A 21,597-nucleotide genomic window follows, 5' to 3' on the forward strand; every position below is an offset into this window, starting at 1 on the left:
AATACTAAATTTAACTTATTTTTATTGGAAAAAAAATTATTTGCTAGTAGTTACATTTTATTATTTGTTTCGAAATTTTCTACAGCGTAATGAAATCTTACTTTTTTTAAGTATGTCTCAAAAATGTTATGAACTAAACGCGGGTATAAAGTTCAATGACCGTACACATAAGTTCAATATGAACTAAAGCAAACGAAGATATTCCTACGATTCCTAAAAATAGGTAAAATGAACTACTGTATGGTTATAATGGTGATGATTTGGCGCCAATGATTTTCTTCTTTACTTTTAGTTAATTTTTTCTTCTATTAGAGGATGTAATTTCGTTTACTGCAGTTAAAAAGTACAACTGGGCATTAAATTTTCCTGGTTTTAACTTTGTGGAAATCTCAAAATGTGGAGTAAAATTTAGTTCAATTTTCGTGCAAGGTAGTTCATTCTTTCTATAAAACAGTTCACTTTGTTTTCGGTGTATATACCCCGTATGGACTAACTTTCAATTTAGAAGACGATGTTAAGGAGTTTAAAGATACCTTGCCAGCGGTAAGTATTACCACAACCCAATTATTTCGATTGTGGATGACAGTTTTTAGTATAAGTTTCTACGCAATCCATGGTGGAGGGTACATAAGATTCGGGCTGGCCGAACTTATGGCCGTATATACTTGCTTTGTTTCTAATTTTTTAACTGTTATCTTGGGATTTTTCATTGTTTTTATTCCAGAATTCAGAATGCATATTTTGGGCATACCTCAATCAGAGTGGAAGTGTATAGATCTTAATGGGGAATATTTTGGAAAACAATCTAGCGTTTTTCTAATCCCCAAAATATAAAAGGCAGTCCATTTGGGTTTGGGTTCACTTGGTGGTTATCACTGGTGGTGAAATTCTCTCTTATCAATGAGTGCTGTCCGATTCTAAGACCAAGACCCTTACCCTTGTATGCCAGGCGGATATGCTAACAATTGCACCACGATGGTTTCCCAGGATATAACCTATGCGATTTTTTCAATGATTGATATCTTTTCAGTATAACTTCTATATAGACCAGTGGAGTTTTCGTTTGTTGTTGAAATGGTTACTTCCAGGTTAAACAAAATTCGTTTGGAACAAAGGTGGTTACCAGAATTAAAGATTTATTTGTCTTTACAGAAATAATTATTTTTGATGTGTACTGTGTCAGATAATACGCGTACTTTCAAAGGATAACCGTTTTCTGGCTCGATAACTTCTTAACGTCAGCCATCGAAATGGAATACGTTGTTCATGTAATTTTAGATAAATATTTTCTATGGTGGTGAAAACAAAACAAATTTTGAGTTCTGATTACATATATTTATACAATACATATGTGATTGACATATTCTAGATTTCACAAATAAATTCTTTTCGTCGCAATTAAAACTTTCTCTCTGTGGAATTTTCTAGTAGCCCATTAAATTGGAAGTAACCCATTGCATTTGCTATTTATTTTTTATGTTAGCCTCTAATTAGGGACTACCACCGACTTTTCCTAAAAACAGTCAATGCAATTCCGATAATTGTCATGCAATTTTTTATTTAATTTTATTTCCAATTTCTTTGTATCTTATTTTTCCCCATTATGCTGTATTCTTTTTATTCTTCACGTACTTTTTCTGACCTAATTAGATGGTTTTTACATTTGTATACAGTTGAGGTTTGTGTTGTGTGTTGTTTTTTTTTTTTTTGGCACAGAATCACAACGACCATTGGATATTGGTCGTGGGACTATTAATCGCTAAGGTAACCTTAGTATATGGCATATGGAAGAAGTTCAAGTACTGTATTAGCCCCTTATGTAGATCCATTGTTGTGGAATGTTTGTGGTCATGTCTGATGGGTTTTATTTCTTAGCTACAAAAAGAACAATTTTTATTTGACCTAATTTGATTGGAGCTAATTTGTAAGCTAAAGTGAGTGTATGTATGTGTATGTGTGTTGTGAGTTTGGGGCATACGTGTGGAGAGATGGCCTAGCCACATAACTAGGAACAGCTGGAGTTTGTGCCTTAAGTCTTTTGTTTTGCGGGTTGTTCAATACATGGACTTGGGTAGTCAATAATTGAACTATGCTTTCAACACTTCCCAAAGAAAGTTCTACCATACTCCACGTTTGTTTTGTACAACATCTGCTATAATTACTTCTTAGTATGCATGCACACAAAATTAACTTCCTCTAGTCTGTTTGACTTTCATCAGTTGTTACATTTGCTTGGTTTAGTTTTTTTCTTTTTAATAGTGATTGCTTTTTTTTTGCCTTAAGGTAGAATTTCGGCAAGAAGAATAGAAAATTTTCATGTTCATTAGCTATTTTGTTATACTGGCTCCATAGCAGATTTTTGTTTGGTTAGTTTATGACCTTTTTGTTTGGTGATCGTATATATTTGGTGGACTATTTTGGCTAATACGGGTAATGTGATGGCTAAAACTTTGCGGGAATCCAAAAGAAAGTAAATCTCTTTTGTTGTTCTAAATTATGGTAATTAGGCCAAATTCTGGTTTCTTTATTTCCAGATCTAATCTTTCAATAACAAAAGTCAGGGTCTTTTTTCTGGTTGTGGTTAATTGATGATTTTTATCATGGGTAATAAAATTCAAGTTTTTGGTTTATTTCATTTCTGGGAAGTTATATGGGATACAAAACTTTTACTTTTGTTTTTCTTTTGACGAAGTCATAGACGAATGAAAAGTAAAAAATAGGAAATTTAAAAAATCTTTCCAACCTATTTAGGGGAAATTAGCACCTAATTATGATTAGCTCTAGAAATAAAAGAGATTTCAAACTATTTATTATTAGTTTTTTTTCGTATTGTTTTCAACCATTTTTCCAAACCGTTAAACCCATTTAACAACTGGTTGGTTAGAAGTTTTGTGTTTTTTTTTATGGTAAATGTGTAGATCGTTGTTGGTTTTTTTTATTTCGGTCGTTTAAATGGGGTGTTTAATGTAACAAAGACTTCAGAATATCTGAATATATATGGCCAAGCTCATACATGGAATGAGTTCCCACATACACTCATGTTGCAGGGCCTCTGGTGTCACGTTTTTCTTTTGTCTATTATCATTTTATACTACATTTTTATTATTTTACTTTTTTTTGACTCTTTACTTGTTGTGTTTTTATACATTTTATTTTGTTTGCATTTATTGTTCATTAATAAAATTAATTTATTTTTTGTTGTTCATTTAATTGGAGTATTAATAGAACAACATACTTGGATGACAGTGTGTTGAGATCTCAATATGATACTCGGGAATATAATAGCAAAATATAAATAGAAAAAATATTATTTTCAAATTTATTTTATTTAATCTTTTGAAAAATCTATATGGGGTTGAAAATTGGAAATAGTTTTTGGTAGATAAAATATTGAAAATTAAATATTTTTCAATTTTATTGGGAATCATTCAACATGAGGACTATATCAAAAAAATGGTATAGAGCGTCCTCATTATTATCATCAGTATTTCGTAAAATATACCAATATTTGGTCATATAACATAAACTTGAACTAAACATTTTAAACATTTAACTTCACTCGCTCACAAAAAGCACTGGCTAGATATTGAAATCTAATGTTCTTCGATATACAGAAATAGATGTGCCGAAAATAGTGCAATGGTTAATGGCGGACCCTTTTTTGTTAGGAGATGGCGGATGTAAATGAAGATCACAATACTAGAAAAAGAATATACGCTATATTACATCTGCCTTCATAGTAAATATGAATATTGGTTGAGGACTTGTGGTTAACCAGCGGCTTCCCAATTTTATTCTGGTGAAATTGTATTGACTTTTCGAATTTTTCAAATAGTAGAAAAGTACATTTTTGATCCTCATTACAATACCTACTCCTCGTTTCGATGCGATGGCATCGCAATTGCAAACGAATGTCTTGTCGATAGAAGAATTCATGCATTCTGTAATCAAGTGAAGCTTCCGAAATCAAGTATGAAACATACAGAAGAACTTTGTATTCAGTAGAAACCAGTCGGCCAACAAGAGAGGGTGGGGAGAGAGAGAGATTCAGCCAACAAACCAAATGTTTTGGTAAGTTTCTTACTGATACGAAGAAGGAAATCTCAATGCCGAAGATGTGTAAACTAGAATCTTCGTATTTTTGATATAGGGCCAACGGTTGCCCTACTTTAAAAAGTTGCTCTCTAGAGAATGGTGTGGAGTGTGCGACTAGAGAAACAGATCCAACAGAATGAAATTATCTTCGAAGTATTCAAAAGTAATTTCCTCTTAGGTTATTGTTGATCTAATTAAATATCCCGATATTTCGCAATTAGAGAACCAAATCAAATTTTAATCAACGAAAGCTTTATTGTTTTTCACAATATCCCCCATTAAGATCTATACACTCTTGCTTCCATTATACCCACCACCATAGAATGGTGACGGGGGTATAATAAGTTTGTCATTCCGTTTGTAACACATCGAAATATCTATTTCCGACTAAAGTATATATATATTCTTGATCTGGGAGAAATTCTAAGACGATATAGCCATGTCCGTCTGTCCGTCTGTCTGTCTGTCTGTCTGTTGTAATCACGCTACAGTCTTCAATAATAAAGCAATCGTGCTGAAATTTCGCACAAACTCGTTTTTTTGTCTGCAGGCAGATCAGGTTCGAAGATGGGCTATATCGGTCCAAGTTTTGATATAGCCCCCATATAAACCGACCTCCCGGTTTGGGCTCTTGAGCTTATAAAAACCTTAGTTTCTATCCAATTTGCGTGAAATTGGAAATCTAGAGGTATTTTAGGACCACAAATAGGTGTGCCAAAAATGGTGAGTATCGGTCCATGTTTTGGTATAGCCCCCATATAGACCGATCTCCCGATTTTTCTTCTTGGGCTTCTAGAATCCGTAGTTTTTATCCAATTTGCCTGAAATTGGAAATCTAGAAGTATTTTAGAACAATAAAGAGGTGTGCTAAAATCGGTCCATATTTTGGTATAGCCCCCATATAGACCGATTCCCCGATTTTACTTCTTGGGCGTCTAAAATCTGTAGTTTTTATCCAATTTGCCTGAAATTAGAAATCAAGAGGTATTTTAAAACCCTAAAGAGGTGTGCTGAAAATGGTGAGTATCGGACCATGTTTTTATGTAGCCCCCATATAGACCGATCTCCAGATTTTATTCTTGGGCTTATAGAAACCGTAGTTTTTATCCAACTTGCCTCAAATTGGAAATCTAGAGGTATTTTAGGGCCATAAAAAGGTATGCCGAAAATGGTGAGTATAGGTCCATGTATTGATATAGCCATCTGATAGACCGATCTCCCGATATTACTTTTTGGGCTTCTAGAAACCGTAATTGTTGTCCACTTTGCCTGAAATCGAAAATCTGGAGGTTTTTAGGAATATAAATAGGTGTGCAAGAAATGATTTCATTTTTTAGGCTTCTAGAATCCGTAGTTTTTATCTAATTTGCATGAAATGGGAAATCTAGAGGTATTTTAGGCCCTTAAATATGAGAGCCGAAAATGACGTGTAGTGGTCCATGTTTTGGTTTATCTCCCAAATAGACCGATCTCCCGATTTTTCTTCTTGGGCTTGAAATTTTAAATCTAGAAGTATTTTAGCAACATAAAGAGGTGTGCCGAAAATGGTGAATATCGTCCATGTGCATTGATAATGAAAGTTGCTTGAAACTGAATTATAGTTTTCAGATTTTACTTCTGTTAATCATTTAAATAATGGGGGTAAAAATCTACAGATGTAAGATTTTACATCAAGGCGTTATTTCATCGTTTTCTTGCACACGATGTTTATGATTCCTCTAAAACTCAAACAAATATGGTTCTTATAAATCCAGAATCTGATCTAGTCTTCATAGGTAAAATCTTTTAATTTATCTTCGGGAAGTGTAATGGTTGCACTGATCTGCTTGTCATCAAATCCCCCTGAAATTTTCACAGGAAACTATAATATTTGATTCATGGTGGTGGGTATTTAAGATTCGGCCCGGCCGAACTTACTGTATACTATATATATACTTGTTTTAACTAATTGTCCATGCAATTTTGCCACTCTTATTGAGGTATCTTCAAAATATGTATTCTTAACGCATCGAACTGTTCTTCACGTGTCGAAAAACGTTGACCTCTCATTTCATTTTTTACGTACAGGAATAAAAATTAGACATTGGGTGCCAAGACATACCAACAGATTCTAGTTCCCCTGGAATATGTAAGGTAGTTCCTAGCCTTGCTAACTCATCTGCTTCGCAGTTCCCCGGTATGTTCCTATGGCCAAGCACCATATTAGGTGAATATTGTGCTGCTGAGCCATCTCATCGAGAGATTTGCGGCAGTCGATGGCCGTTTTCGAGTTAAGGAACACAGAGTCCAATGATTTTATTGCAGGTTGACTGTCTCAGTATATATGAATGCCAACATTTTTGGGATTCTCTTATTGCTAATATTTCAGCCTGAAAAACACTACAGTAAACTTTTCGCTATTCGAAGTTCCAGATCTTTAGAATATACTCCGAAACCCACATGTCCATCCAATTTGGAGCCATCAGTGTATATCTTTTATCCCCCAGGGTCTGCGTACACCACGCCTCACTGTTTGGAATTAGAGTTTTTGGAATTAGAGTTTCGCCAGAGTGTAATCCACTAGGCACATCTGGCATTAACATATTATGAGGACCGAACTGTGACCGTACATTCTTTCCGACCACAGCGATAGCTCGCTCAACCGCACAGCCGTTGTTGCAGCTGACTGTTTGGCCAAAATGTCTAAAGGCAGTAGATGCAGCATGACATTAAGGTAATCTGTTCCTGTCTTACTGAATGCGCCTGAGATACACAAGCACGCCATACGCTGAACTTTATTTAAACCTGTCAAGCTCTAGAGCAGTCAGTTGACAATAGGCAACTCTCGTAGCGAAGTTATATGATGGACATTTAATGGGTCACCTTCGAAAAATCTGGGTCTGACGGAGAGAGATTGGAGATTAAGATAAAATTTATAATGGTTGACAAATGCTCCTTTGAATAGCAATTGGAAGTAATGTATTTCATGATAGCCTGATATCAAACCAATCGATTTACGTACGCCTACATGAACGATTTGCCAAATTATAATTATTATAAGATAAACCAATTTGGTTAAATAAGTCATTGAAAAGAAAACGCATGATACCAATCCAAACAGCTCATGGTTCAACACTTTGTGTAGGCACACAAAGAAAAAATACTTTCCTCTGGAACGAAATTTCCCTTTACTGTAAATTATTTTCTTTAAGAGCACATAACCATGTATTAACGCCAAACAATTCAACGGTTGCCTCTTAATAAATATTGCTCTTAAAGAAAAAAACTTAATCTTCAAAAGAAAATTTTGTTTGTCTAAAATTGTGTTCCTCAGAAAAGAAAACTCTTCTTTCAGTGTAGAGTGTATTTCCATAGTGTTTCCTTTTCACAGAATGCCTTTTATTGGTTTGTTACGATTACAAATAATATATGTTTACTTAAGCTACGGTCAGACTAGTCAAATATTTGACTAAAAACTGTTTTCCCGAATTTGCAGGAAACAATTGAAAATTCATACAGAGTTGCATTTGTGGTCACACTAGGATAAAATATTTGACATTTTTTATTTGCTCAAATACGTATCAAACACTTTCAAATAAATATTTGGGAAAACATGTTTTCTCACTGGTCACACTACATAAAATATTTTCTTTAAATAAATGTTTGATCAAAGTGTCAAATGGGACAATTTTATTTGATTAGAAATTTTGAGTGATGATGCAGGAGGAAGAGTGTTTATTAATTTTGTGCATTGGAGCTGCAACAACGTCCCTTATGGAATCCGATAATAAGAAGCGATTGAAAAGGCAATGGGTTAGAGAGTGGGTAAAAAGACGTAAGGAAGAAGGATGTTGCGCAAAATTATTGAAAGAACTACGGTCAGAAACACCTTCTCTATACAAAAACTTTTTGCGCATGAATGCATCGGATTTCGATTATTTGGTGAGTAGTACCAAGTAAATATTGCTGATGAAAAACATTGCTAATAACCAAACCACCCACAGCTTCGGTTAGTTGCTCCGTATATAACAAAAAAATCCACTCATCTAAGAGAGCCTATTCCACCTTCTGATCGTTTAGCTGTTACCCTCCGATATTTAGCAACTGGCGAGAATTTCAGATCACTTCAATACATATTTCGTATTCCCCATAATACGATTTCAACAATTATTCCTGAAGTATGCGAAGCTATTTTTAAGGCCCTTCAACCAGAATATCTGAAAGTATTTTATATGATACAAATTTTTGGTTCACAACTAGTATAATTCTTATTACTGCCAATAGGTACCATCAAGTGAGTACGAGTGGAAGGTGGTTTCCAACGAATATGAAGAAATGTGGAATTTCCCGCATTGTATTGGAGCATTAGACGGGAAACATGTAGTTATGACAGCACCAACCCATTCCGGCAGCATATACTACAATTACAAAGGTACCCTTTTTTATATAACTTAAAAAGGTATTTAAAATTAAAATATGTCGTTTTCAGGAACGCATAGTATTGTTTTAATGGGTATAGCAGATGCATCGTACAAATTTTTATATATTGACGTTGGTTCAAATGGAAGAATATCGGATGGAGGAGTCTTCCGTAAAACCTCGTTCAACAAAGCTTTGCAAAATAACACATTAAATTTGCCTCCACCGAAACCCCTTCCAGGCAGATCAATTCCAGTCCCATATGTGCTTGTGGCTGACGATGCATTTGCTTTGACCCCAAATGTATTAAAACCATTCGGCTTACGCAATATGAATGCTGTTCAAAGAGTTTTCAACTACCGCCTTTCAAGAGCTCGTCGAGTAATAGAAAATGCGTTCGGTATCTCTTCGTTTTCGTGTATTACGTACCTCCATTAAGCTTAAACCGGAAAAGACACGAATAGTTGTTTCTGCTGTTTGCGCATTACACAACTTTTTAATGAGCCGCAAAAGCGATACCTACTTCTATACCAATTTTGCAGATCACTACTCCGAGGATGGTACACTTATTCCTGGCGAATGGCGTAATGAACCTAACGGTAGTCTTCTCGATCTTCAACAACATCGTTCATACATTGCCCAGAACTCCTCAGAAATCAGAGAGGAGTTTTCCCAATACTTTGTTCAAGAGGGGGAAGTTATGTTTCAATATAAACATATCTAGTATTTAGTATATTGAACTTGAATTTCGTTTTCCCGATTACTTTTTAAGTATACTACATAATTTTCCCTCAATATACTTCTTTTACTTACATTTATTTTCCCTTCCTTAAAAATCCGAAATGAAACTAGTTGGATTTTTGAGTGTGAATTAAACAATAGTTTTATTATTATTACTATGCTAATTTATAATAAAAATTTAAATCAATGCCCTTGCCGCAACATAAAAACAAAACAAAAATTGAATTCAAACTGTAAAATGCTTTTTAAAAGCTAATTTTTTTGATTAATCCAAACACTGCAAGAGCTTTTTGAGATCTTTTTGTGTTTTAAATACACCTACCGCAGCATCAAAATAAAATGAAATTGAAACTGTAAATTGCATTTTTGAAAGCTAATTCCTTGCTTCATCCAAGCACTGCAAGAAAAACAGTGTAACCTTCTTGCGAACAATTGCTGCAGAATCATCATTTAATGTTTTTAGTTCACTAAGTAAATAGTTTGCGAAGGTAGCATTTGGATTTAATGCATTTTCATTTTTATCTTTCATTGCCGAAATAGCCTCGCGCATTGTTTCGGCAATCTGCGTGGTTGCCGATTGGGAACTGGATGTTTGTTGCCGCCGGGACGTTTGTGATGGTGTTGTATATATTGCAGAGGGTAAATTGAATTCGGAAACTAAAAAATAATTTGCCATTAACTTGTCGTGGTTATTTGGTGCGTAAAATCAAAAATTTTTTACCGTCACAGTCAGACTCAACCTCCGAAAAATAATTTGAAATTGTACGCTGAGTTTGTTGGTCTTCAACTCGCCCAACAAAACTCATAGCATTGAAAAATTTCCACTTTGGCTGCTCAACGTAGCCCTGGCCAGATTTTGTTTTAGCTCTAGCTGCGTAGCCTCGATATTGTATACGTAAATTTGTCCACTTTGCATTTACATCTATTTGAGAAAATTTGTCTTCAAAGCCTTCACAAATGCTTTTCCATGCATTATCCCGTAGCATTTTGTTATGGTAACCTTCATCGCCAGCATTCCACAAGCAAGGTTGACTTTCAACGAAAGTAATCAGCTTGAAAACATCTTCGTCCTCCCAATCTTTTACCACTTTCGGCTTTGTTCGCGGCTTCTTGTTCGGAGGAGCCTCGCAAGCATCCATTTTCTGCAATTATATATATATGTGTATTTAAGTTTTGTTAAAATATTTCAATTCTCTTACCTTCTTCTTGAACTTGTCTGAATTGAATGAATTTTGCCGGTCTGTCAGTCAGCTGTTTATTTTTCTTAAGTGTAGCCAACTTAGCGTTTTCAGATGAACAAATGACGACAAAATCACGTCATTGAAATCTTTTAATATACGTCACAAACAAAATTATCCTTTTTATTATGGAAATCTCGCTTTTATGGAAAGGACGTTTTGAAATATCGGAAAAGCGATATATTAAGTTACAACTTAGTTACCTTTTTATTAGAAATCGTTGCTTATAACCGAAAACTTTAAGGGCGTAATGTCAAAAAGACGTTCACATTTGATGTTGATTTTCACCAAAATAATTGAAAACTAAAACAAACCGACATACGTTTGTCTATTAATTTTAATTATTATTTTTTAATTAATTTTAATTATTATTATTAACTTTAGCGGCTACCTTTAAGGTGAGTATTAAGTTCGAGTTTAGCCGCTAAAATCGTCATTTTATCACGATTACTTTTCTCCAATAATAATCCATTTTAAGGAATACAAACTTTGTGAAAATTTGCTTTGGGCTATTCCCCATTAAGTTATAATGAAATCTGAAACAAAAATGTATAATTTTATGCCTTTTTATTGATTTAGGTTTCACTTCAGTGAAAAAAATGACAATTTTAGCGGTTAAACTCGAACTTAATACTCACCTTAACTAAACAATTTTCATCAGTTACGTTTCTAACTTGTATATGGAATTTATAGGCAAGATGACATATATGTCTATAGAACGGTTTAAAAGTTCGTAGCTAATGCGCCACCCAGACTATAAGTTATTCCGGTCTTTGTAATCAATCATACAGTGTGGCCAATCGCAAGAACTTGTCGGTGATGACTAAATAATCGCCAAATGTGTTATCGATCACATTAACAAGCATCAGTATCGATTATGCCATCGGACATAACTTATAGTGTGACTTGGAATATGTTTGACACGAGCACTGTCGTCCGGATAAACTTATAGTGTGGACGGTGCATAACGTTGCAATGGGTGTTAAAGATAAAATGTTTTGTAAATATTTAGCAACTACTATCTTTACTATTTTTCTATTCCTTACTTTTGACAAATAAAGTGCCAAATTTTCTATTCGCAGAAGATTTAGGAATGCAAAGAAACGTGCTAACATATTATTACAATTTGTACGGCACTTTATTTCCAACAATGGCAACCCTAAGGTTTCTATCAAATTTTTGAGAAAACTTGACTCACAACAAGAAATAGATGTTACCACCAACGGTAGAATTACGATGGCAATAATTTCTTAAACTATACCTAAAAATGAGATTCATTACTATGCAATAATCGCTTATACAATTTTGAATAAAAAAACATATGACACAAATTACATGTATGGTCTTTTTCATCCATATTTACCAAGGTTTAACAGGAATATTTGTATCCCAACTTATATTTTTAATTAAAACTAAATCATTAATCCATCGGCTTTGCATGCTGAAATTTACAAAATATTTTACATACAGAAATATTTAAATGCCGTAAATGTTTGATATTGTTATCCTTTAAAACTTTAAGACCTTGCTTACTCCTATTTTATTGACATATATTGTAGCAGGGTTTCACTTAATTAGATAATTTTATTTAATAATTAATTTAATTTTATTTCTTCAAGCAACGCAAAACCAAGTGTTGTTTCTCCGCTATGGTAAACGTAATTGCAAATAGTTGACACCACTGAGAAACCAGATGTTATTTCATCCTGTTTGCTCTTGCAGTTTTCTTGCAAGATCAAATAAAAATTTGACAAAATGTGAGGAAAATATTTGCCTTGCAGTGGTCACACTATGGTCACATTGGGCAAATTTTTATTTGTTGTCAAATATTTTTGTTTGCCAAAAATCAGCTGTTTTGTTGTTTGCCTCTAATAAATATTTGATGGTCACACTACGGCAAAGAAATATTTGCCATTTTTCGTCAAATATTTGACTAGTCTGACCGTACCTTTATATATTTTCCATTCTTTGCCACTGTGCAACTATGTTTATTGTCGAATTCTCAGTCGGGCATAAAGTCGCATGTACTTGATTTAATTCCATAAATTTTAGCACCACCGATGTTATATTGCTGTTGACAAAGGCAAAAAAAATCTCTAGCGACTGTTCGTTTATATGATTTTCATCGCCCGTCTATTCATCCACCCGCTTCTATTAAAAACAAAAACACTCCGACAGCAATATACGCATACAAGGTCGTCATTATTTATTTTGCTAGAGTTTTGCGTTTAAATACCTATTCACGTTTATTGTTTGGCTCTAAATTTATCAGATGATATTGTTGTTCATGATGTTTAGATGTTTGGGCAGTGTCACGTTGTCAAAGCTTTAGTTTACATTACCTAGCCTTGCCCGTTTTGTTGTCGTACTGGCATAATTTGCTGAAGAAATTAATTTCGTGATTTGTACATAAAGACATGAACATAGTTGGTCGGTCTATGGAGATCGATCGATAATCAATAGGAGGTTGTTTAGGACTGGAGACCTAGTTTTACAAAACAAAAAAAAATATATATTTGTTTTTTATTTGCATTCATATTTTTTAGAACGGAACGATTCAATATTTGAAGCTTTTCCAACCAATCGAAAATTTTAAAAAATAAAATTCAATATGCACCACCAGTTTGCTAATTTAAAACCGTATAATTCAAATAAAATTTATGATGTATTAAATACCCTATAAACCGTATTTATTGTAACATTTTTTAATTTTTCTCTGTTTTTACAAACATGTACAAGAATATACGGCCAAAATTTCGTCCAGACTAAATCGTGCCCTAAAGAAAAAATACTTTCCTTTAGAACGTAATTTTAGACAAATGAAATTCCCAGTTCTTATAACGTATTTATTATTTTGAGAGCGAATAATTCCGCATTTATGACAAGGGATGCAACATTGCCTCTTACCTTTTTTATTTGCTTTGAAAGACTTTTTTAACGTCAACAGAAAACTCCGTTTGATATTAGAACAAGAGCCCTAATATCGGCGGGGATGAAAAATATTATGGGAGACTAAATTCATTGACAAAATTTTTGCAAAATTTTCTATAAAAATAAAATTTGTGTAAAATTTGCTATAAAACAAAATTTTCTATAAAAATAAAATTTTGACTAAATTTTCTATAAAAATAAAATTTTGACTAAATTTTCTATAAAAATAAAATTTTGATAAAATTTTCAATAAAAATTAAATTTTCTATACAAATAAAATGTTGACAAAATTTTCTATAAAAATAAAATTTTCTGTAAAAATAAAATTTTGATAAAATTTTCTGTAAAAATAAAATTTTGATAAAATATTCTATAAAAATAAAATTTTCATAAAATTTTCTTTAAAAACAAAATTTTGACAAATTTTTCTTTAAAAATAAAATCTGACAAAATTAGCAATAAAACAAAATAAAATTTTCTGTAAAAATAAAATTTTGACAAAATTTTCTATAAAAATAAAATTTTGACAAAAATTTCTATAAAAATAAAATTTTGGAAAAATTTGCATAAAACAAAATTTTGATAAAATTTCCTTTAAAAATAAAATTTTGACAAAATTAGCTATAAAACAAAATTGTAATAAAATTTTCTATAAAAATAAAATTTTGACAAAATTTTCCATACAAACGGGAGCCACCGTAGTGTAATGGTTAGCATGCCCGCCTTGCATACACAAGGTCGTGGGTTCGATTCCTGCTTCGACCGAACTCCAAAAAGTTTTTCAGCGGTGGACTACCCCACCTCAGTAATGTTGGTGATATTTCTGAGGGTTTCAAAGCTTCTCTAAGTGGTTTCACTGCAATGTGGAACGCCGTTCGGACTCGACTATAAAAAGGAGGTCCCTTGTCATAGAGCTTAACATGGAATCGGGCAGCACTCAGTGCTAAGAGAGAAGTTCACCAATGTGGTATCACGATGGACTGAATAGTCCTAACCTTCCATAAAAATAAAATTTTGACAAAATTTTCTATAAAAATAAAATTATGGCAAAATTAACTATAAAACAAAATTTTCTACAAAACTAAAATTTTCTGTAAAAAAAAATTGACAAAATTTTCTATAAAAATAAAATTTTCACAAAATTTTCTATAAAAATAACTTTTTGACAAAATTTTCTATAAAAATCGTCTATAAAAATAAAATTTTAACAACATTTTCTTTAAAAATAAAATTTTAACAAAATTTTCTATAAAAATACAATTTTAACAAAATTTTCTATAAAAATAAAATTTTGACAAAATTTTCTATAAAAATAAAATTTTGTCAAATTTTCTATAAAAATAAAATTTTGACAAAATTTTCTATAAAAATAAAATTCTGACCAAATTTTCTATAAAAATAAAATTTTGACAAAATTTTCTATAAAAATCAAATGTTAACAATTTTTTTATAAAAATAAAATTTTGATAAAATTTTCTATAAAAATAAAATTTTCACAAAATTTTCTATAAAAATAAAATTTTGGCAAATTCAGCTATAAAACAAAATTTTATTTTTAAAAAAAATTTCTATAAAAATTAAATTTTCTATAAAAAAATTTTTCTATAAAAATACAATTTTGACAAAATTTTCTATAAAAATACAATTTTGACAAAATTTTCTATAAAAATACAATTTTGACAAAATTTTCTATAAAAATAAAATTTTAACAAAATTGACTATAAAAATAAAATTTTGACAAAATTTTCTATAAAAAGAAAATTTTGACAAAATTGACTACAAAAATAAAATTTTGACAAAATTTTCTATAAAAATAAAATTTTGACAAAATTTTCTATAAAAATACAATTTTGACAATATTTTCTATAAAAATAAAATTTTGACAAAATTGACAATAAAAATAAAATTTTGACAAAATTTTCTATAAAAATAAAATTTTGACAAAATTTACTATAAAAATACAATTTAGCCAAAATTTTCTATAAAAATAAATTTTTGACAAAATGTTCTTTACGAATAAAATTTTGACAAAATTACTATAGACAAACATGTTCTATAGAAATACGATTTGGACTAAAATTTCTATAGAAATAATATATAGACAAAATTTTTATAGAAATAAAATTTTGGCCAAATAAGATTTTTTGTTTGATAGTTTTTTTTTGGTAAAATGTGCTCCAAATTTTGGTAGATTATTTTTGGCTCGAGTAGCAATCGTGGTTATAACCCATTTCAGTTCATTAAAAATTACGAAGAAAATTTTGCCAGTGTATTCTCTGTGTTTGAAAAAGCTTCGTAAAGTTACTTCATTCAACTAATATATTCCTGCTCATTGATTTCAATGCTCCTTTTGAGAGTACTTCAATTCTTTGTTTGTGGTCCAAAAAGAGTTCAGACAATAACTGCTTCATTTACTTAGGCCAAATGAAAACTGGTTTAGTTTTCTTTTAGTTGTTTTAAGTTCCGTTTGTTCCCATTGTTAAATAATATTAGCCAAAATACTCTTTGGAGTCTAAGGCTATCCAGATCCAACATTTTGTTTGTGTGTTTTGATCATATTTCATTGAAAGACCAAAATAAATTTACCAAACAGTCAAAAACTATGAGACATTTTTTTAGCATTTATTTCCTATTACCTTAAAAACCTAGCTAGCCATTGATGTTTATGTCGTGTCAAATATATTTTAGCATGGGTAACTTTGCAAAACAATGACCAACTTGGGAAGGGTATATTTTGGGAACAATTTCAAAAAAACACTTTTAAAAGATACCATCGAGAGATTGTGGGCGAGGACAAAAGGAGTTCAAGTGTCAATGGAGAATTGAAAGTTAATGTCTAATGTCCCATGTCCATGTTCATGCTAGACACACCTTTTAACTTAAACACAAGAAATACTGTCGAATATAAATTCAATGAGTTTTTAATGTGGTTACGTATAAAAACTTTTGAAAGTTGTTTTAGAGTTTGTGTTTTTCTAGATCAGCAGGGTGGTGGGTGGTGTTTGGATTTAAAGAATTGAAATGGAAGGAACAACAAAATGCAAAAATAAATTAAGAGTCAAAAAGAAACTGCTAAATCATTGTGGTTTCTAAAGACATAAAATTTAAATGAGTTTTTGCACTTTTAAATGCAGTTAAATATAGAAAAATAGTTAATTTAGAATAACAGAAGTGGCAACATTTTGTAATTTTTAACCTTCAGAATAGAGTTTCAAAGACACACGATTATTTTATTTTATATCCTAAAGCAATGTGTGGTGGTCAGAGTTTAATAAATTTTATCTATGTGACCATGTTCCCCTCAGAGACATTGGTTCTAAATCTCATATTATTTATATTGGTCTACTCGTAACGAAATCTTCAGTCGAATGGTTGGCTGTCCGTCCGTCTGTCTACACTAAAAAAACAGTTTACTTCGATCCAAAGATTTTGACCTTCCTTTAAGGATTTTGGTATTGATTCCGAGTCAAAGATGTGGCTTCTTTCAAATAAAGAAAATTTTTACGGACCTCCCTGGCTTTAAATCTAGGATCAATAAAATTAAAATTGGATACAGATCTCATTAATCGAGTTCTTATTTTCTTTTTGCGATATATTAATAAAGGTATTTATGTACAAACAAATTCCAATTTCAAAATCCAAATTATGCCAGGTACTTCAAAGTAAAAACAGTTTTCTTAATGCTAAAAAAAAACTTTAAACAAAAGATGCAAATCCTTAAAATAAGTATTAGCCTATATTTGAAGCGTTTTTATCTTAAATTTAAAAATGCAATATGTCAGTTGAGTTAAAGACGATTTCTTTATTTTAAGGAAAATTCGCCTTACTACAAAGATCTACAACTTCAGCAGAGAGACACAAAATTTCAAGATTTGTGTCCTAAATTTAATGAAAAAATTTTTTGAAGCAAGGATTATAAACTTTCTTTTAATTAAAATGTCATTGTTTTAAAGAATTTTGTCTTTAGTATTGCGTAAATTTTGAGTCCTAAAATTTAAGTGGCATATTCTTCCATATTAGGTCAATATTTTTTTCAGTGTATGTATCGATTACTCGTGAGATATAAATTAAAATTTTTATGAAAAAATATTTGGAAAAGTGGACTTTTCGATTTTTGACAAAGTCAAATTTTCTATTTTTTTTATATTTTACATTTTGTTGTACGTCAAGTATTCGTTTCTGGCCACTATACAAATCAAATGAATTTGGTCGGCAACAAACTATACAGAGTCCATTATACGAATGTTGCCTTTTATTTGGCGGGATTGGGCAACCCTGTAATGTAATGCAATGCTTGACATTTTTGAGGTTATACGTACTCAGAATGTTTTGACATACACGCAAAGAAAAAAAAACGTTTGGAAAACGTGTACCGAAAACGTTTTTCTTTTGTTAGAGTTTTTTGAATTGCTTCGAAAATTTTAAACTTTTATCACCAAAAAAATTCGTTTGTTACAAAATTTTTATTTTTTCAATAAAAAAAAATTATTTTTGAAATAACAACACAGTCCATTTCGTTTATATCAAACACTGTTCTTTTCTGACTTTAGGTCTTTAATAAGACACATTTTACAGTTCAAAATTTAATATAGTACAATGTAATGTTGAACATTTTTTCGGAATCTTCCGAATATATCTGGAATATATGTTAAAAAAAAACAAAAGCAAAAAAAAAAAAACTTTGGCCGATGCAGGGATCGAACCCACGACCCTTGGCATGAGAGTCGGACGTAGCTACCACTGCTCCACGGTGCCAAACTAAATGTTTGTTTCTGTTAAATAAACTTTGTTTATTCGGTTCGTGGGCGCCGCAAGCTATGCTATATAAATATAACTTATATGGATATTTATCTATTGATGACCATAACAGGTACACAGTCTTACACAAGTTTACATACGGTTTAAGAAATTGTATTTTCTTTAATAAATAAAATATAATAAAATATGCATATATATGCTTTAGATTTTGTAAATTAATTTGAAAAACAAAGTGTCTGTCAATTTTCAAGAAGATTTTTTTAGTCCGGATTATAAACAACAACAAGAAACCTGTTTAGTTATAAGGTAAAAACCTCAAGGGTATGTAAACTTATGTGAGACTGTGTACATAGCTCAGTGGTTAGTGTGTTGGCTTACAATGTGCATGGTCCGCGGTTCGATTCTCCGTCCAGGCGAAAGGTAAAAAAAAATTTTAAAATTTATAAAATCGTATAATTTCTTCTACATTGTTGGTATTACAGGAAAAGGTGTTAAGAACTAAAAGTCCTCGTGGATGTGAGGGACAATGCAATTAGCAAGAAAATAATGTTTTTTTTGAGCTAGTCTTTATGAAATTGTTTTTACATCCTGGAAAAGAATAAACGTTTACCACAAAAAGTATATACTTTTCTTCCAAATACACTTCCTTACAGCGAAAAGCAAATGAGAAACGAACTTTGTTTGTCCAAAATTTCGTTTGGGAGGAAAGAATTATTTTTTTGCGTGTACGAATTAAATCGTGAACATTTTCGTGCGATTATTTTTTTTAAATTTTCAACGTGGATTAACTCAACAACAGTGCATCGATGAACTTTGAACTTAATTCAATTTTTGGCGATTAAGCTCTGTCAAGGACCAGTGTTTATCAATGATATGGTTCAACAGGAGTTAAAGTTCACTCCAAGACGATTTTCGTGAAGGTCGTCCTCAATCAGTTTTTGTTCGGAAACCATGCATTCTGGGCGCCAAATGATATTGCAACATCGTCATGTGACCTATCGTGACATTGAGACATCCTTAGGCATTACTGTAGCCAGAATACATTCCACCCTGCATGGGCATTAGACTGTCAAAAAAAATTGTTCCTGTTGGATCCCACACTATTTGTCAATCGCTCAAAAAGGCTCGTATCGATTGGTCGAAAGAAATGATCCAAAAATACGATCGCTGGGCTTCAAAAGACATCTATGGCATCGTGACAGTTGATGATTCATGGATTTTCGCGTGGATTTTAGCCTAAAAGTAAACAGCATTCGACTGTTAGAAGAGGTGATTGATGCGTTCAGAATGCATGTTTTGGAGATATCTCACTCAGAGTGGCTAAAGTGATTCGACAATTGGTTCAAACGCATATAAAAGTGTATAGATCTTAATGGGGAATATTTCGAAAACAATAAAGCGATATGCAAAAGGTAACTCTCATATCCTTTCACTGCTATGGTGGGGGTAAATTTGCACCTCTCTTTTACACTCATAGAAAAAATCATGCACGGCGTGCTCATTTCAAAACGATTCGTTTATGAAAGTGAATCAACACACATGTGGCCAGCGTTCATGATCTGAAAACGTTATGGTTATGACTTTGTAAACAAAATTAAAAAAAGATTTCCTCTAGCGTGAATCTAACCTGTGTTTTCTGCACCATACGCGTTAACAGTCGCCTTAGCACATTGTACCACCAAGGGAGTTGCCATAATAACATCTAACGATTATTTTAAGACTTTTCATGGCCATAGAAAAATGAATGCCGTTCATGAAATCGTGAACGTCCGTGGACGAAATTGTGAACATTCCGTTTTGATTTTTTATTTCACTTTGTCACCGTCCGTTCACAACTATGGAACGAAATTTTTTTTAGGTTTTTTTTAGTTTTTTGAGTTATTCAATCCCTATTTTCTTTAACTACAAGTTTGATAACAGGTTGGCTGATAAGTCCCCGGACTAACAAAGAAAAACATATTTTTTTTGTCCAAATTCGTTTTTATTATTCAACATAGTTCCCTTCAAGAGCGATACAATGATTATAACGACCTTCCAATATTTTGATACCATTTTGGTAGTTCGGCGATCACCTCTTCATTGCAGCCAAATTTTTTCCCTGCGAGCATCCTTTTGAGGTCTGAGAACAAGAAAAAGTCGCTGGAGGCCAGATCTGGAGAATACGGTGGGTGGGGAAGCAATTCGAAGCCCAATTCATGAATTTTTGCCATCGTTCTCAATGACTTGTGGCACGGTGCGTTGTCTTGGTGGAACAGCACTTTTTTCTTCTTCATATGGGGCCGTTTTGCCGCGATTTCAACCTTCAAACGCTCCAATAACGCCATATAATAGTCACTGTTGATGGTTTTTCCCTTCTCTAGATAATCGATAAGAATTATTCCATGCGCATCCCAAAAAACAGAGGCCATTACTTTGCCAGCGGACTTTTGAGTCTTTCCACGCTTCGGAGACGGTTCACCGGTCGTTGTCCACTCAGCCGACTGTCGATTGGACTCAGGAGTGTAGTGATTGAGCCATGTTTCATCCATTGTCACATATCGACGGAAAAACTCGGGTGTATTACGAGTTAACAGCTGCAAACACCGCTCAGAATCATCAACACGTTGTTGTTTTTGGTCAAATGTGAGCACGCGCGGCACCCATTTTGCACAGAGCATATCCAAATATTGATGAATGATATGACCAACACGTTCCTTTGATATCTTTAAGGCCTCTGCTATCTCGATCAACTTCATTTTATGGTCATTCAAAATCATTTTGTGGATTTTTTTAATGTTTTCGTCGGTAACCACCTCTTTCGGGCGTCCACTGCGTTCACCGTCCTCCGTGCTCATTTCACCACGCTTGAATTTTGCATACCAATTAATTATTGTTGATTTCCCTGGGCAGAGTCCGGAAACTCATTATTAAGCCAAGTTTTTGCTTCCACCGTATTTTTTCCCTTCAGAAAACAGTATTTTATCAAAACACGAATGTCCTTTTTTCAATTTTTTTCACAATAACAAAAGATGCTTCACAAAAGACGCTCTACCTCACAAACTAATTGACTTACAGACGTCAAATTTTGACACGAATCATTTGAAGGTTGGTACTATATAAAAATAATATGCATTTAATACTAGCGACGCCATCTATGTGTCAGACCGGGGACTTATCAGCCAACCTGGTATCTTTAATTTTTTTTGGCTATTTAAAAAAGTGTTATATAATTTATATTTAAAGCAAATAAATCAAAAAATAATTAGCTGGTTATCCTGTTGATCTGAGTCCAATTGAATTTTCTTGTATGTAAAGTATGTATTTTATAATCGAATCACCCAAAAACGTCGACAAATACATATTAACGGACTTATTTTCGAGTAAGAAATTTTTGAATCAGTGAAATGCGTCTTTTATGGAACGAAAAACATGACGTTCGTATGTTAAAGACGTGAAA

The 21,597-nt window shown here is 32.3% G+C and overlaps 2 protein-coding genes across 3 annotated transcripts in view; both read right to left on the reverse strand.

The window, feature by feature from the left end:
- The window catches only part of pio (zona pellucida domain-containing protein piopio), a 141,803-nt gene that overhangs the window by 80,989 nt on the left and 39,217 nt on the right, over positions 1–21,597 (reverse strand). Inside the window, exon 1 of one of the 2 annotated variants that reach the window (XM_075309533.1) lies at positions 3,236–3,269. The exons of the other annotated variant lie outside the window; for it this stretch is intronic. The gene's annotated coding sequence lies outside the window, so the exon portion shown is untranslated. Of the gene's footprint in view, positions 1–3,235; positions 3,270–21,597 lie in introns of those variants that run through there. 2 annotated transcript variants of the gene reach the window in all.
- LOC142239210 (uncharacterized) lies at positions 9,351–10,941 on the reverse strand. Its single transcript, XM_075310981.1, has 3 exons — positions 10,434–10,941; positions 9,956–10,376; positions 9,351–9,891 (listed from the first exon to the last, which is right to left on the reverse strand). The coding sequence occupies exons 2-3, from the start codon at positions 10,371–10,373 to the stop codon at positions 9,608–9,610; spliced, it is 702 nt and encodes a 233-aa protein (XP_075167096.1). The 5' UTR covers positions 10,374–10,376; positions 10,434–10,941; the 3' UTR covers positions 9,351–9,607.

Source organism: Haematobia irritans, chromosome 5 (genome assembly GCF_050003625.1).
Source record: "Haematobia irritans isolate KBUSLIRL chromosome 5, ASM5000362v1, whole genome shotgun sequence".
Taxonomy (NCBI): Eukaryota; Metazoa; Arthropoda; class Insecta; order Diptera; family Muscidae; genus Haematobia; species Haematobia irritans.

What these genes read in the sequence shown, in the direction of transcription:
- LOC142239210 (XM_075310981.1), bottom strand. Translation starts at nt 10,373, where the DNA reads ATGGATGCTTGCGAGGCTCCTCCGAACAAGAAGCCGCGAACAAAGCCG. An exon ending in GGTTGAGTCTGACTGTGACG is followed by an intron (nt 9,892 to 9,955) that starts GTAAAAAATTTT and finishes ATTATTTTTTAG; the next exon opens with TTTCCGAATTCAATTTACCC.